The sequence below is a fragment of the Mandrillus leucophaeus genome, unplaced genomic scaffold (genome assembly GCF_000951045.1).
Source record: "Mandrillus leucophaeus isolate KB7577 unplaced genomic scaffold, Mleu.le_1.0 Scaffold359, whole genome shotgun sequence".
NCBI classification, from domain to species: Eukaryota; Metazoa; Chordata; class Mammalia; order Primates; family Cercopithecidae; genus Mandrillus; species Mandrillus leucophaeus.
Window position 1 is genome coordinate 2650845 of NW_012103798.1, and position 18280 is coordinate 2669124.

The 18280-nt window shown below is 34.2% G+C and overlaps 1 protein-coding gene across 3 annotated transcripts in view; it reads left to right on the forward strand.

Moving 5' to 3' along the window:
• EXOC5 (exocyst complex component 5) overlaps positions 1–18280 on the forward strand; it is a 65547-nt gene that overhangs the window by 32704 nt on the left and 14563 nt on the right. For all 3 annotated transcript variants that reach the window (XM_011989594.1, XM_011989597.1, XM_011989595.1), the window contains 9 exons: positions 299–408; positions 2079–2123; positions 2229–2369; positions 3698–3780; positions 4724–4933; positions 6585–6732; positions 13826–13934; positions 16784–16904; positions 18129–18215. In XM_011989594.1, coding sequence (XP_011844984.1) covers positions 299–408; positions 2079–2123; positions 2229–2369; positions 3698–3780; positions 4724–4933; positions 6585–6732; positions 13826–13934; positions 16784–16904; positions 18129–18215 — 1054 coding nt within the window. The remainder of the gene's footprint in view (positions 1–298; positions 409–2078; positions 2124–2228; positions 2370–3697; positions 3781–4723; positions 4934–6584; positions 6733–13825; positions 13935–16783; positions 16905–18128; positions 18216–18280) is intronic.

Genomic DNA, 18280 nt, shown 5'->3' on the forward strand with positions numbered 1-18280 from the left:
CATCTGGAGGATTTTTTCCAGTTAGCTACTGGTTTAAGTAACAATGGCATATGACAATCAGACTCTGGAAACACTCAGTAGTTTTGCCAGTTTGGAAGTTTTTTGTCTTGAAAATATAGATTTATATGCCACAGTGTATTATAGGGGCTAGGTTCACTGCCTATAATCTCATTAGTTTTTGTAATTCCTTCAAAGTAAATTTATATTCATAGTCATTATATTTGTAAATAATGTAGATACTGTTAAATGACGTGGATGCCTTGTATGCTTCAGTGTAGCTGAATGACTTTATTTTTAGGTAAATACCATGATTTAGAATGCCAGCTGATTCAGGAGTTTACCAGTGCTCAAAGAAGAGGTGAAATCTCCAGAATGAGAGAAGTAGCAGCAGTTTTACTTCATTTTAAGGTAAATACTAAGAATTAAAAATGAAGACTAGTGTTCAAGGCTATGGAAATTGTGTAAGTTCTATATATTATAGTTTCTGACTTCCCCCATCATTATGTAACTATATCACAGTGATAATTTTCATTGTTTTGAGTAATTTGCACATTTTATACTCTGTAAATGGTATTAAATGTTATATATTTAATATTTAAGGTTTTATATTCAATATTAATATTGAATTAAAATTAATTGATCAATTACATATTGGTGAATTTTTGTAGTTTGATAAAATCATACTGTCTGCCTTTTTACTTTCACATATTATGATACAGGTGAAAAGAAAGAAAACTTGACTGTAAATATCTGGTAGAATATAGGAACCAGAGAGTAGATGGCATATGACTAGTAAGAGAGTTAAATCCAGGGGACCTCAGGACCTTGTATTACACAATTGTTTTCCTAGAATTTGAACTGGGGAGAGAATCCCTGTGTAGGAGTATATTTCTGCAAAGAAAGTGCTTAAAGAAATGGTTCTTCCTTCAGTCTGTTTCTTTGATTTGTATCAGATTAGGGAAAGGGAAGCCTATTTGTTGGACTTTTCATTTTGGTAAAATCTGAATGAGTATTGAGAATGGCTCTTGAGACAGTAGTGCACTTCATATTGCTTTCCTTACTGGTTTTTATGTATGATTTATTAATAGGCAAAAATCTCATTATAGTGAGCTTAATGACAAATTAGTTTGTTTTAAACACATTTTATTAAAATAGATTCAGTTTAAAAAGTAAATTTCCAAACTGCCAGCTGAATACAACTGTCCAGATTCTTGCAAGGAAAACTAAATGCTAGAGAAAGGCCAGGCGCAGTGGCTCACACCTGTAATCCCAGTACTTTGGGAGGCTGAGGCGGGTGGATCAGTTAGCTCAGGAGTTCGAGATCAGCCTAGGCAACATGGTGAAACTCTGTCTCTACAGAAAATACAAAAATTAGCTGGCGGGGAGGCGTGCGCCTGTGGTCCCAGTTACTCGGGAGGCTGCGGCAGGAGGGTTGCTTGAACCTGGGAGACAGAGATTGTAGTGAGCCAAGATCACACGATTGCACTCCAACCTGGTGACGGTAGTGAAATCCTGTCTCAAAAAAAAAAAAAGAAATACATATATATATGTATATGAAATACATATATATATATATGTATATGAAATACATATATATGTATATACACACATGTTTTAATATATATAAATATTTTTATATGTATATAAGACACATACATATATATATGTAAAACCTTTTCCCAAGACCTTGACTGTGTGTGTGTGTTTGTGTGTATGCATGTGGGTGGGTGGGTGTGAGTGGGTATGTTTTGGAGTTGGAGGAGATGGCTAAAGAATGATCATAGGACAAAAATCACTCTAAAGAACTCAGTTACATACTTCATCTTTCTTGTTTCAGTCTAAAGTTCAACAAGGATATGTACCAACTGATAAATTTTATCATAGAAAGTGACTAGGGAGACGATAACTTTATCAAGTTATTGGTTTTCTACAGTTAATTTTATTTAAGTCCAACAGGTGTTGCTATCAGCCATTTACTGGTAAATAGACATAGCTTTATGACATATAACACTTCTTTTATTGAAATACTAATTATTATAATTGAACCAGAATAATAACAATGTGTTTCTTCCTTGTAGGGTTACTCCCATTGTGTTGATGTTTATATAAAGCAGTGCCAGGAGGTAACGTAACAGTACACTTTATTGGATATTATTTTTTGCTAATTTGGTGTTTTAAAATCATTTAGAAATTATATGTTCACTGTGTAAAATGCCTCTGCTGTTTAGGGTGCTTATTTGAGAAACGATATATTTGAAGATGCTGCAATACTCTGTCAACGAGTGAACAAACAAGTTGGAGATATCTTCAGTAATCCAGAAACAGTCCTGGCTAAACTTATTCAAAATGTATTTGAAATCAAACTACAGGTAATTTTAAATAGTAACAAAGTAAATAGTTCTTAAGGCAATATGTAATTTTTTTCCTATATTTTAAAAGTATTTTTAAAATTTAGTTTACTTATGTAATAACCTTAGAAATAGTAAGCTAGTTAAGGAGAAAGGAATCCTCATGCTTTTTAAAAAATGTTTTGTTATCCACCAAGAAGAAAGTGCTAATCAGTAAGTATTATCAGAGAACATGCTTGAAATTTGTGTAGTATTCGTAGTAGTAATATAATATATTGTGGTAAGATAGCCTTGAAGACTTTTCTTTTTTTTGGTCCCTGCCTTCACCAATAGATGTCATTTGTGAAACTGAACAAGAATTCCAAGAGCAGTCTGTAGAATTTTTTTTTCTTCTTCTTTTTTTTGAGACAGAGTCTCTCTCTGTCGCCCAGGCTGGAGTGCAGTGGCCAGATCTCAGCTCACTGCAAGCTCCGCCTCCTGGGTTTACGCCATTCTCCTGCCTCAGCCTCCCGAGTAGCCGGGACTACAGGCGCCCGCCACCGCGCCCAGCTAGTTTTTTGTATTTTTAGTAGAGACAGGGTTTCACCATGTTAGCCAGGATGGTCTCGATCTTCTGACCTTGTGATCCACCTGCCTTGGCCTCCCAAAGTGCTGGGATTACAGGCGTGAGCCACCGCGCCTGGCCCAGTCTGTAGAATTTTTAATAATATGGTACTAACATGAAAAGGGAAAACACAGAAATTTAATTTACCCACATATCACTGTACTTTCAGATAACATTTCCTCAACTATGTTTACTACTGGATTAAACAACATTCAATAAATGCTTGCTTTTTTTTTTTTTTTTTTAACACAATTCAGGAATTTTGATAGTGTTGTCATTCTCAAGAAGTGGGGATGTAATGTATAGCATTTCACACATTTACTAAGAAACCCTGTTTTATAGTAATGCCTATAGATGTCTGAAAGAACACTAGTATTACCTGGAGTTCAGTTTGGGAAATGCTGCTTTAAGGAATTGACTCTATTATTTGTACTCTCAGTTTTGTTTTTTTGATCTACCTCACAGAGCAGAATAGGCCAATTTAAAAGGAAAGGTATTTCTAAATTCTTAATACTTATTCCTGAGACTGATATAGATCCTCTACAGGTAAATATGAGAAGCTGTAAAATTTAAAAACCTGTTTTAAAATATTTTATGATTGGTCTGTTTTCTGTACATTACCTTTTTGATTGGATTGTAAGTCAGAAAGGTTCAAAACTGTGGAGTGAATTTTAAAAGAATATCTTGAGAAGTTACAGAATTTAATGTTTGCCTAATTAACAGAATATTAACCTTTTTCTTTTAGAGTTTTGTGAAAGAGCAATTAGAAGAATGTAGGAAGTCTGATGCAGAGCAGTATCTCAAAAATCTCTATGATCTCTATACAAGGTAAATTTTTAATGATTAGAAAACAATAGATAACAGATTTTCTTATTTTTTTGATAGAAAATGAGGAAGTATTCAGGTATTTTTGAATAAGTTTGTCACCAGTTTACCTTTTAGCATTAAATGCTTAGCTGTATAGACTAGTTATTGCACAAGACTGTATTGTACAACATTCTTAATACATTAACTTGAGGAATTGGATGTTATGCTTTATCTTTTCTCTAAGCATTAGTGTACATTTATCTGCAGTCAAAACTTTAGAAACTGCAAAAGGAAGTGATGTAATCTTAAACGATAGTTTCAGCTCTAAGTCTTATGTAGGAACTTTTCTTGTGCTTTTATAAATGTCAGTGTTACTCTTAGAGATTATCTCAGAAGCTTCATATGGAATTTTGTGGGGTTTTTTTTCCCTTGACTTTTCCCCACCCTATTACTCTTCTTCAGTGTCTTCATTTTGGGAGAAGGTTTTTCCAAAGTTATTGTAATGAGGAAGTCCATCTCAACAACAACACTGTTTTGACCCTATCTTCAGCAACGGGAAATAGAAAATTAGAGGGAAAGTCCACAGGGACAAAACAAAAGAGGGTGAATAGACAGTAGATCTCTCAGTACTCTGTTTTGGGTCACATGTGATGAATGGCATTAGACATACTTGAGGCCAATCTGCCACTGTCGCCATTTCTGGACTAGTTCATTGCCTCACAATTTCTTTTCCTAGGAATTTGTAACAGTTCTCAAAACCATAAAGTTGTTCATAATATTTCACTGTACTTTTACATGTAACCCTGTAGAGTTGATCTCTGCATCGTAAGTACTCTCCCGGAGTTTAAGAAATGGTGGCTTAACATAAGTCATTAAAGTCACATTGTAAAAATTTGTATTCCTTAATACTGTTACTATACCTAAAACATATATTAATCTTTTTCTCCCCCTTTTTCATGAAAAGAACCACCAATCTTTCCAGCAAGCTGATGGAGTTTAATTTAGGTACTGATAAACAGACTTTCTTGTCTAAGCTTATCAAATCCATTTTCATTTCCTATTTGGAGAACTATATTGAGGTGGAGACTGGATATTTGAAAAGCAGAAGTGCTATGATCCTTCAGCGCTATTATGATTCGAAAAACCATCAAAAGAGATCCATTGGCACAGGAGGGTGAGTATTTTTGTTAAATACTACTGTTAAAACTGAAGACATTAATAACTTCATTATATTTGGGCAAATTTATCAAATGTTGACTATCATTAGAATTTTTTATGAAGAGTTCTTTTAATCCAGATTCTTGTATTATTGATCAAACCTTGCTCTTAAACCACATGTTGAAATGACCTAACATAACATGATTAAAATGTAGGCCGGGTGCAGTAACTCACGCCTGTAATCCCAGCACTTTGGGAGGCCGAGGTGGGCTGATCACCTGAGGTCTGGAGTTTGAGACCAGCCTGGCCAACATGGTGAAACCCCATCTCTACTAAAAACACAGAAATTAGCTGGGCGTGGTGGCAGGCACCTGTAATCCCAGCCATTCGGGAGGCTGAAGCAGGAGAATCACTTGAATCCGGGCAGCAGAGGCTGCAGTGAGCCAAGAGCACACCACTGCACTACATACAGCCTGGGCGACAAAGCAAGACTCTACGTCAAAAAAAAAAGTAAAGCAGATATTTGTCAATAAAAAAATAATTTTTTAAAACTATCAAGCAGAACACTAGTAATATAAAAAGTTCCATAGTTTCTTTCATTTTTTTTTTTCTAGATAGAATAAGTTCCAGGTTATTGACCAGAAAACACATCTTTTTTTTGTTACTGTTGCAGGTGTGAAAAAAATAGAAAATAGTTTGCAGTTTAAGTACCTTGAATTGGTGAGTTTTGTTCAGAGACTTTAGCATAAAAAAACTATTAAATGAATACCTTAAAGCCTGCAATTATTTACAGACTAGAAGAAAGTAACTTGCTCCAAGGATAGTTGGCAACTCAGCTACCAGGCTTTAACTGCCTGGAAACCAGATTCTAAAAAGAGACAGAATGACTTTGGTGGACTGAGAGTCCAGAATCCCCACACATATATATCCAAACCAGTTTCTTGTTTCCCATTTTGTTGTGTATTAAATAATGATTAGAGAGAGTTAAAATTAGTAGTAAGAGGTATACCTGAAAGGTAGTAGCAAGGAAGGGAAGAGAAAAACTAATGAGTAATAGGAATTTTGTGTGTGTGTGTGTGAGAGTTTACAGTAGTCTGGAGTTACATACCCTAGGAGCAAAAAAATGTCTAACCCTCCAAAGATACAGCAAAAAATGTCTAACCCTCCAAAGATACCCCATATAAGTGTTTCAGGTGACCCTCAGTAATTAAGAATAGCTAAATTATGTTTAATATATCTTCTTTAATATCATGAGTAAATGTGCAGAATCTTAAAATGACTATATTTTAAAATTGTTAAACTTTTAAAGTTTTCTTTTTAAACAGGACTATTTAGTCACTTAGAATGCTAACCTGTTTGGAATAGCTCACTTTCTAAGGAAACCCAACAAGTTTTACTATTGAGTCAGAATTGTAAGGCTGAATTGTAAAGCAGCTTCAGAAAGTAGAAGTCCAAATCTACTCATTTATCAGATGAAAATCTTCCATTTGGAGATCAAGGCTAACTCTATTTCACAAAACTAGTTATTGGAATTAGAAATTAGGTCTCTTGGCTATTGGTCCATTTTTGTTGTTGTTGTTGTTGATATATACTAAGTTTGGAAGTACTCGAAGTTGAAATCTAAGTAAAATGTTTTCTTTTTTTCATTTTTCTTTATGATGTACTAGTATTCAGGATTTGAAGGAGAGAATTAGACAACGTACCAACTTACCACTTGGGCCAAGTATCGATACTCATGGGGAGACTTTTCTATCCCAAGAAGTGGTGGTTAATCTTTTACAAGAAACCAAACAAGCCTTTGAAAGATGTCATAGGGTAAGAGTAGTTGTAAATTTATTTTACATATACAATTGTTCCTTGATATCTGTGGGGAGTTGATTCCAAAACCTCCAAGGATACCAAAATCGTGGATGCTCAAGTCTGTTGTATAAAGTGTATAGTATTTGCATATATCCTGTGCACATCCTCCTTTATACTTTAATTCACCTCTAGATTACTTATAATTGTTTATATATATTATTACATTACCTAGTGCAATGTAAATCTCCATAAATAGTTGTAACTTTAGTGTTTAGGGAATGATGACAGTACATCTTCAGTACAGATGCAACCATTCTCTTTTTTTTTCTTAAATATTTTTATCTGTGGCTGGTTGAATCTGCTGATGCAGAACCCACAGATACAGAACTTACAGATAGGGAGAATTGACTATATGGTTGTGTGTTTTAAGTCTTACCTTGTTTTACTAAGATACAAATTTACTCTCTGATTAGGAACAACTATTTTTTGTAATAAAAGATAGGATTTTTGTTTTGGAGATCAGAATAATTTTAAAATTAGGAATAAATGTGAATTTAAATTCGCATTTAAAATAACTTTAAAGTTGACCAGATCAAATTTTTGTTATGTAAGATTAAATGAAGATGTGAAAAGGACAGTTAGACTTTTCTCTTGAAGAAATGGTGCATCAGGGAAAGAACAGTGTTTTAAGAGCATCAACATCAAAGGGAAAGAATGAAGATTTGGCTCCATTAAAATTTAGATTTTCTTCTCTAATAAACACAGTTTAGCAAAATAAACAGATAAGTCAGAGTGATAAAGTATTTGTAAATGATACCACTAGCAAGAGATTGTATGAAACATAATAGTAGCCAATAGTTTTATAGTACATAATATGTTCCAGACACTTTTTTTTTTTAAGTTCTGGGTTACATGTGCAGAACGTGCAGGTTTGTTACATAGGTACACACGTGCCATGGTGGTTTGCTGCACCCATCAACCCCTCATCTACATTAGGTATTTCTCCTAATGCTAGTGCTCCCTTAGCCCCCCCACCCCCCACAACGGGCCCCAGTGTGTGATGTTCCCCTCCCTGTGTCCATGTGTTCTCATTGTTCAACTCCTGCTTATGAGTGAGAACGTGCGGTATTTGGTTTTCTGTTCCTGTGTGTGTTTCCTGAGAATAATGGTTTCCAGCTTCACCCATGTCCCTGCAAAGGACATGAACTCATCCTTTTTTATGGCTGCATAGTATTCCATGGTATACACGTGCCACATTTTCTTTATCCAGTCTATTATTGATGGGCATTTGGGTTGGTTCCAAGTCTTTGCTATTGTGAGTAGTGCTGCAGTAAACATATGTGTGCATGTGTCTTTATAGTAGAATAATTTGTAATCCTTTGGGTATATACTCAGTAATGAGATTGCTGAGTCAAATGGTAATTCTGGTTCTAGATCCTTGAGGAGGCACCACACTGTCTTCCACAATGGTTGAACTAATTTATACTCCCACCAACAGTGTAAAAGCATTCCTATTTCTCCCCACCCTCTCCAGCATTTGTTGTTTCCTGACTTTTTAATGATTGCCATTCTAACTGGCATGAGGTGGTATTTCATTGTGGTTTTGATTTGCATTTCTCTAATGACCAGTGATGATGAGCTTTTTTTCATGTTTGTTGGCTGCATAAATGTCTTCTTTTGAGAAGTGCCGGATACTCTTCTAAGCATTTAAGAGAGTGTGGAGTGTGTGTGTGTGTGTGTGTATATCTTGTTTGTATGTAGTTTACATACGGGGATGTGTGTGTGTGTGTATATATATGTATGTAAACTTATTTCATCATATAACCACCCTGTGAGGTTGTTATTTTGCAAATAAAGAACTGAAATACATGACTTTTAAGTAGTGGATTGAGAGTTGAGGCAGTCTTAATTATTTATGTTGATGTATATAATCTACATTTATATTGAGACTAAATTAAATTATACATGTGAATATAAATCAGTAGAAAACAAGTCAAAGATACACATACACAGTTTGCAAAAAAGAAATGTAAATCACTAGTACAATACTCAGACTCACTAATAGGGAAATGCAACTTAGAATAAGAGAATTACCATCCCATTTTCATTAGGTTGGGATAAATTGAGAAGTCTGATGACCAAGTATTGTTAAGGAAGTGGAGCAATAGCAGTTGTCACACACCACCAACGGGAGTGAAATTGGTACGGTTAATTTGAGGATTAATTTGGCAGTTTCTTAGAGAAACTCATAGGTTCATGTGATGTGTCTAACATCATAACAGCAGTTTTTGTCATGGTGAAAAATTAAAAGCAAACTCTCAGTGTCCATCAAAAAGAGAATTGTTAAACTGGTGTTTTTCATACAGTAGAAAACTATACAACAATTTAAATACATGAAGTAGAGTTACATGTATCAACATGAATAAATCTCAGAAATACTTAGTATTGGTATTACTGAATCATACGGTATTTTTTTTTTAAGAAACTGCCAAACTGTGTGTAGTGATATTTGATTATAGTTTTAGTTTTCATTTTCCTAATGCAGTGATGATTCATGTTGAACATCTTTTCATGTGCTTATTTGCCGTCAATATATACTCTCTGGTGAAGTGTTTGTTCAAATCTTTTGTGTATTCTTAAATCAGTCATGTGTTTTCTTATTTTTTGAGCACTCTGTATTGTTACAATTTATCAGATGTGATTTGCACATTTTTTTTATGCCTGTGGCTTGTCTTTTTATTCTCATCAGTATTTCTAAGGATAGATGTTCTTAATTTTGATGACATCCAATTTAATAATACATTTCTGTTCTGGATGGTGATTTTGGTGTCATATAAGAAATCTTTGCCTAACCAAAGGTTACAAAGTTTTCCTCTTGTGTTTTCTTCTAGCAGTTTTATAGTTTGAGGCTTTATGTTAGGATGTATAATCAATTTTGAGTTAAGTTATACAGTATTGTGAATCAAAGTTCATAATTTTACAATTAGGCATCCAGTTGTTTCAGTTTCATTTATTGAAAAAACTATCATTTCCCAGCTGAATTACTCTAGAACCTTTGTCAAAAAATCAATGGACCATTTATATGTGGGTCTGTTTCTGGACTCTTCTGTTCCATTGGTCTGTCTTTATGCCTGTACTATACTGTCTGAATTGCTGTAACTTTATAATAAGTCTTGAATCGGGTAGTGTAAGTCCTCTAACATTTTTATATAAATCATTTTGTATTATATCTTATAATAGCTTGTCCGTTTTTGAAAAAGTCTGAGATTTTGATTGGAATTACATTGACTCCATAGTTCTACGTGGGGAGAATTGACATATTTTGATGCCATTATAGTATATGTAAATGGTCTTTTTAAAATTTATATTTAATTTCTAGTTTAACTTAGTTGTTAGTATATAGAAATGCAATTCATTTCTTTATGTTGCTCTTCTATCCACAAGGAAATTCCTTGTGGGCCTCAAGATCTTTCCCCTAAAACAGTTTTTTTGAATTTCACCTTGGCAATGTAAATTGATAGCTTGTCTTCACAGTTGCAGGACAAAGGAGAGAACTCAAGTCATCCCTCAGCCTACCTAAGACAAATGCATATCTCATTGTTTCCTCTGTCCTATTGTTTGTGTAAAAATGTAGATTCACTGAGTCAGATTAAGGTATAAGTGATTATTCCTCTACCCACCTCTGACATGCAAATTGTATATTCAGTGAAAGGGTGGATCACACTTAGAATACAACTGTTTGTCTCTTACCTACCTGTAATCTGGAAGTACCTTCTTACCCCTTCAAGTTGTCCCGCCTTTCCGGACAGAACCAGTGTACATCACACCTATTGATTGATGTCTCATGTCTCCCTAAAATGGATAAAACCAAGCTGTGCCCTTACCAACTTAGGTGGGCACATGTCAGTGGGACCTCCTGAGACTGTGTCACAGGAATGTCCTTAATCTTGGCAAAATTAACTTTCTAAATTGATTGAGACTTGTCTCAGATACTTTTGGGTTCAGCCCTGCAACCTAACTAAACTTACGTATTAGTTCTATTTGCCTTTTTTTTTTATTTGTAGATTCCACTGGCTTTTCTGTATAGATTATCATATTATCAGCCCATAAATACAGTTTTACTTATTTTTTCCAATATAGATGTCTTTTATTTTGTTCCTTTGCCTTATTGCACTGGCCAGACTTCTAGTACAATGCTGAATAGAAGTGGTGAGAGTGAACACTTTGCTTTATTTCTGATCTTAAGAATAAATCATTTCATCTTTCACCATTAAGTATGATACTAATTGGGTTTTTCATAGATGTTCTTTTTCAGATTGAGAAAATTATTTTATCCTACTTAACTATGAGGATTAGTTGTTAGATTTTGTGCAAAACTTTTTTATTCTGTTAATATGGTAAGTTATAGTGGTTGATTTTCAAATGTTGGCCTTGCATTCCTTCTTTGATAAACTCCAATTGGTCATCAATTGACCTTTGACCTTTTGTCATATTTATATATTGTTGGATTAGTTTTGCTAAACTTTTGTAAAGAATTTTAACATCTGTGTTCATGAGGGATATTGGCCTTTTTTTTTTTGAGACGGAGTCTCACTCTGTCGCCCAGGTTGGAGTGCAGTGGCATGATCTCAGCTCACTGCAACCTCCGCCTCCCGAGTTCAAGCCATTCTCCTGCCTCAGCCTCCCAAGTAGCTGGGACTACAGGATCCTGCCACCATGCCCAGCTGAGTTTTGTATTTTTAGTAGAGACAGGGTTTCGCCATGTTGACCAGGGTGATCTTGAATCTCTGACCTCAGGTGATCTGCCCGCCTCAGCTTCCCAAAGTGCTGGAATTACAGATGTGAGCCACCGTGCCTGGCTTTTTTTCCTTTTTATGTCTTTGTCTGGTTTTAGAATCAGGGTAATGTTGGCCTCGTAGGATGTGTTGGAAAATATTTCCACCACCCCTCCCAATTTTCTGGAAGAGTTTGCATAGAATTGGTATTCTTTCTTTCTTTAAGTGGTTGGTAAAATTCACAAGTGAAGTCATTTGGGCCTGAATTTTTTTGTGTGTGAGGATTTTAAACTACAAATTCAACTTCTTTGGTAGATACAGAACAATTCAGGTTATCCACTTCTTTTTAAGTCAGCTTTGGTAGTTTGTATGTTTTAAGCATTTGTGTAGTTCACATGAGTTGTTGAATTTATTGGAATAAAACTATATTCATGATATTTTCTTATCCTTTTGATATCTGTAGAATATGTAGTGATGTGACCACTTTCCTAATATTAGTAATTTGTGTCTTTTTTTTTTTTTTCTGATCAGTCAGGCTAGAGGTTTATTCATTTTACTGATTTATTTCCCCCCAAAAAACCAGCTTTTGATTTCATTAATTGTTCCGTGTTGTTTTTCTGTTTTATATTCATCAATTTCTACTCTTTATTACTTCTGTTATTCTGCTTACTTGGGTTTTATACCCCCCACCACAACCCCCCTGTTTTTTTAGTTTTCTAAGGTAGAAGCTTGAGGTCATTGATTTGAGAACTTCCTTCTGTCCTAATCTAATGCAGGTGTTTTGTTTTACAAATTTCCCTGTAAATACTACTTTAGCTGCATCCCCAGAATTTTTGTATGTTGTGCTTTATTTCCATTCAGTTCAAATCCTTTTAATTTTGCTTTTGATTTGTTTTGGCCCAAACGTGATTTAGAAATATGTTAGTTTCCAAATATTTAGGAATTTGTTAGATATCTTTCCGTTACTGATTTTAAATTTGATTCCATTGTGGTCAGAGGATGTACTTTGTATGATGTGAACCCATTTTAAATTTATTAAGACTTGTGGTTTTCTTTTAGCCCAGAATATGGTCCATCTTTTTTGTATGCACTTGAAAAGATATATATATCCTGATGTTGTTGGATGGAGTATTGTATAAATGTCAGTTAGGCTTAGTTGATTATGTTGTTCAAGTCTTCTATATCTTTACCAATTTTCCATCTGCCTCTTCTGTCTATTATTCATGGATGTTTGGATGTAAATAGGAGGAGTGTAAGAATGGCTTGTGAAGAAAGTAAGAGCATTTTTTGAGCATCAGTGATTAGAGGAGGAGGGTGAATATTGGAGTAGAGAGACTGATGAAGGAGGGGTAAAGATTGGGGTAGTTATTAATAAGACCAGGAAGGAAGCTGAGTAATACCAAATTATAATCAGTGGGAATTCAAAGGGGGTTATAGAATTCCTATCAACTTCTAATTTAATACATCAGGTAATAAGTATTAACCCCAAGAGAATACGTGAATGAAGACTACAAATAGGTTTGACAGAAGCAGAAATCAATGTATAAATAATATGGAAAGCAATTATAAGAAGTCAAGAGTAATTTTCTGTTAAAAAAGGATTTTATTTTCCCAGCATAACTAATAATTATTTTACTAAATAGCTAGTTTAACAGCAACAGCAGCACCAAAATGAATATTGTAAGCTCACTATGTGCAAATACTGTGCTAAAAACACTTTACGCTTATTTTCGTATTTTATTCTCACTTCAAGGCTAGAATGTAAGTACTGTTAATATTATTCCCATCTTCCAAATGAAGAAATTGAGGCATGGTAGGGTTAAATAACATCTCAAAGGTTCACTTAGTCAGGAAATGATAAAACCATTATTTGAGCCGGTCATATTTTATGGTGCATCTATTATTAATTTCTCCATCTCCACTCCCCAGTGAAACAAAGAATTCTTTTTGTTCTAAGTTTTACTAGACTGTTCTTTGCTCAGTCAGTGGCTCTCAAACCTCTGACCCACAGTAAGAAATGCGTTTTACATGTTAGCCCTGTGTATACATATTTAAATGGGGGAGGTATACATTTTATGAAGGTGTACTTGGATTTCACTAATGGATTGCAGTCCAAGTTTGAAAAACGTTGCTCTAAGTCAGGAGAGTTATAGGCAAATATGGAGCGTTAAAATTGTGTGTATGTGTGTTTGTGCATGCGTGCGCAGTATGGGGGGAGCTGTGAGTTATTTTGATACCTGAAACACTGACTACATCTTATAAAAAATTGCTTAAAAAATTGGCATTTTCAAAAGGTAGACTTGAGTGATAATTGTTTGGTTTTTGTTTTTAAGCTCTCTGATCCTTCTGACTTACCAAGGAATGCCTTCAGAATTTTTACCATTCTTGTGGAATTTTTATGTATTGAGCATATTGATTATGCTTTGGAAACAGGACTTGCTGGTAAGTATATTTGTGTTACACTTGTGTTAAATTCCTTTGATCCTGCTTGGTTAAACTATATGCATAATGTTTTGCATATAATCATCTCTGTTTGTCAAATTCAGTTCAGTGCAATGAAGTTGGAGCTTTTATAATGCAAAGATTTGCCAGGTGCTAAAAGCTATACAAAATGGTTCTCTCATATTGTTTACATACGGCATAATAGAATAATAAGCTACCTAAGTCACTACAATGTATGACACAATGTCTTACAATGCTGTAACTTAGAAAATGTCAAGGAACAAAAATGAAGGCAAAAACAGTTCTGATTGGGGAATTGAGTAATTAGATTTAGAAAGAGAAGTATTAAAAACTAAGTCTGGAAAAAAATAGATTCAAATTAAAATTCTTATTTTGCTTTTGGTCTTTTGGTCTTAGTAGTTAGTATTAGTAGCATAATAATAACCTGAGTCCAGTCTCATTAATTCAGTTGTCTACTTCATCTGTTTAATGGTCATCTCAAACTTAACATATCCAAAATGAAACTCTTTATCTTCCTTCTAAACCTGTTCCTTTCCCGTTCTTCCCATGTCATTAAAAGGCATTACCAATATGCATGATTAGTGTATGTCAGTTTTTTGAAAGGCATTACTAATCATTTACCACTTGCTCAAGCCCCAACAAAACCCAGGAGTTCCTTAATTCCTCCTTTTCAGAAATCAATCCTGATAGCCAATCCATCAGCAAATCCTGTTAATATACTTGCAGGCATAAGCCAGATTCATGTACTTTTCTCCATCTTCACTGATGCCACCCTAATTTAAACACCATTTTCTCTGACAACTTGTGACTGGTCTCCCTGTGTACATTCTTGCCTCTCCACATTACTGACTTCATGTGACAGCCAGTTTAATTATTTCCTTATTTAAAACTCTGTAGTGGTTTCCTATTACTCTTAAGGGGAAAACAACAGCAAACTCTAGAGAAGCATGACTTTTTATCTGGCCTGGTATGTATTCATCATCTCTCGTTGCGTTTCTTCTCACTGAGCAGTCACTCTGACCCTCATTGTTTTTCCTTGCTTAGTCTCTTTGCACTTGGTATTTCCCTATCCCCAAAATCCTTTTGCTTCAGCTTTTCTCGTGGCTGGCTTTTCAGTCATCTGATCCCAGCTAAGATGTTATCTTCTCAGAGAGACCATTGCTGATCACCGTAGCTAAAGTAGCCCTCTTCTCCCAGCCCAGTTATCCTCATTATCTTATCATTGCATTAACTTTTTTTATAGCACTTACCACAATGAAATTTTTATCTGTTAATGCCTGCCTCCACTCACCAGAATTCATTCATTTAACACATGCTTATTAAATGCCTACTCCTGCACCTGTGGAGTTTACATGCTTATGGAGAAGATAGACAAATGATTAGAAAGTGCAATGAAGAAAAATAAAACTGAGTAAGGGATTAAAAAATTTTAAACAGTGTGTATATATAATAATTTTGATATGCCCTTATTTTTATTTTTGAGACAGAGTCTCGCTCTGTCACCCAGGCTAGCATGCAGTGGCACAGTCATGGCTCATGGCAACTTTGAACTCCTGGGCTCAAGCAATACTCCTGCCTCAGCCTCCTGAGTAGCTATAACTATAGGTGCATGCCACTGCACCCAGCTAATTTTTTCTTTTTTTGTAGAGATGGGGTCTTGCTGTTTTGTAGAGATGGGGGCCTAGGCTGTTCTTGAACTCTTGACTCCAAGCGATTCTCCCTCCTCAGCCTCTCAATAATTTTTTGTTTTGATTTAAACTGTCTTCCTAAAGGTTTCTTTTCCTACTAACTTATGCCACTGCTGGACTGTTTGTGTGTGCCAGTTTTTCTGTAATTATTGAATATTCTTTAAAAATTTTAATTTCATGGTTAAAAACATACATCATAGCTGAGTTCTGATGCCTATAAAGAAAAAAAGTACGTCAGTATTACCTTAATTTTTATGTCTTTCATTAATAACAGTGATTCATATTTTCTACACATGTATTGATTTTTTTTCTCTTGTAAAGTTTATTTGTTATTGGAGCCTTCAGTTTTCTTACCAGTTGGTAATCTTGTCTTTTACTTGGGTGGGGGAGGGGAACACCTTTATTTTCCATTATTAAGACAAAAAAATCATTGTCCTGTAAAGAACTCTAGGTATCACGCCTGTATTTTCTCATTAGCTATGCATATTTTCTTTAGTCTCTTAAGTCTTTTACTTTTAGCTAGAAACATAAACATCTAGGACCTTAGAGTTCATCTGTTATTCTTTACAAAAAGGAGGAAATGGAAATCCAGAGGTCAGCTGACATTTTGAGGTCAGAATATGGAGTGGCTTGATTCCCTTTTTATTTTATTCTGAATAAATTCCAGAATAAAATCAGGTATGTAATCTGTAGATAGAACATTTTGAGTATTTTTGAGAAAATAGTGTAGAGTACAGTAAGTGAAATGTGTCAGTTTAGGCATATTACTATGGCAGCAGTATCTAGGATAAAAGATAAAGAGACTTGAATGAGGAAGACCAATGAGAGAATTATTCGAACTATTATCAAAGATAAAGAGGCCTGGTTATAAGAAATATGTGGAGATGTATTCATGGCTCACGTGAATCATGAAGGCAAAGTAGATAGATAGTGAACATTGGGCGTAAAAATAACTTTGGATGAGTTTTACTAGTATAAGCTTAGCTTGATTTTCCTCTTCTGTCCACAGAAGTCATTACTGATGTATTAAAACAGTGGTTTCATTTATGTTGTAGATTAAAAAACCACATTCTTTTTTTCTGTTGCCAAGATGAATTTCTTCAAGGATGATTCTAACATATGTATGCTTTCTGGTTTTAGGAATTCCCTCTTCAGATTCTAGGAATGCAAATCTTTATTTTTTGGATGTTGTGCAACAGGCCAATACTATTTTTCATCTTTTTGACAAACAGTTTAATGATCACCTTATGCCACTAATAAGGTTAGTCAAATTATCTGATTTTCATTGATATTTCAGTGACTGTTACAGCATTCTACATAATATTCTACGTGTATTTTCATTAAATTTAAAAAGTACATGTTCACAAAAATGTCAGACTGGACAAGTGGAATGAAATAAAAATATAAAAATTCCTAGGAAATAAAACATTAAATATTGCTTCTTCTTGCATTTCTGTTTTCTCTTTCCACTATATTATTAATTTTGGTGTATTTCAAAAGATTTAATCTGTCACAAACCTAAAACTGAAATCTCATGTGAAAGAGGACCTCCAGCTTAGTGAAACTCAGCAAATTTGACATCTTTTAAAAGATCTCATAGACAAAGTCCATGTACCCACTTGTTATAAAGACATACAAAAAATTTTATAAGATTAATAGGACAGATTTTAATGAGGCATTAAGTAAAGTTTGGTTTATATCTTCATATCAATTTATGTGAACTTATAAAACATTTGAGAATCAAATAAGATGGTGTATATGTGAACATGCTTTACAAAATTCTGTTTAGCACTATTATGTAAGAGGAAAAATATTCATATAAAATTTTTTGACTTTTTGTTATAAACACTGACATGCCAAGAATAGTCCAGAAACAGTCTCAAAGATAACAGTCACTTGTAATCCCTGAGTCATACTTTGAAAGGAAACTTACTTTTCAAGATCTGTTATACCACATAGCAGAGAATTCACACAATTATTAGGGTTGCCTATTTCTTAATATTTTGAATGTTTTGACATTCTGATAGCATTCAGAAGGCAAATATGATTGTCAGGTTTTTAAAAATACAAGTGGATTGGCTGTTTCCCTCCAAATTTTGTAGTATGATTTACTGTATTCTTAAAACTCTGGTAATGCTAGTCTATAGCTTTTGTTGGTGTTACACTAGATATTTGTTTATAAAGAAAACCAAATAATTCCACAATTTTAAAGTCACATTTATATTCTTGAGAGATGTCTCCTCAGAGATCAAAATAACAAATTTAAGTGGTCCTCTTCCTTAGTCTATTATAATGAATTGGGCATAGTGAATGCTAAATAATTACTTTGCTTTTTATATGCTTCTTGGATTTGTTAACAATATTAATGCGTGTATATGGATGTATTTATAAATGGATACAGTGTAATACACATCGATGTAAGAAAAACTTTTAGAAAATCTCAGATTATTAATATGACTCTTTTTCCATTTTAAATATACAATAGCTCTTCTCCTAAGTTATCTGAATGCCTTCAGAAGAAAAAAGAAATAATTGAACAAATGGAGATGAAATTGGATACTGGCATTGACAGGCAAGTTGTTGGTTTTGTCTCTTGCATTTTTTAAAATTATAAAAACACCATATTGTAGCAGCATG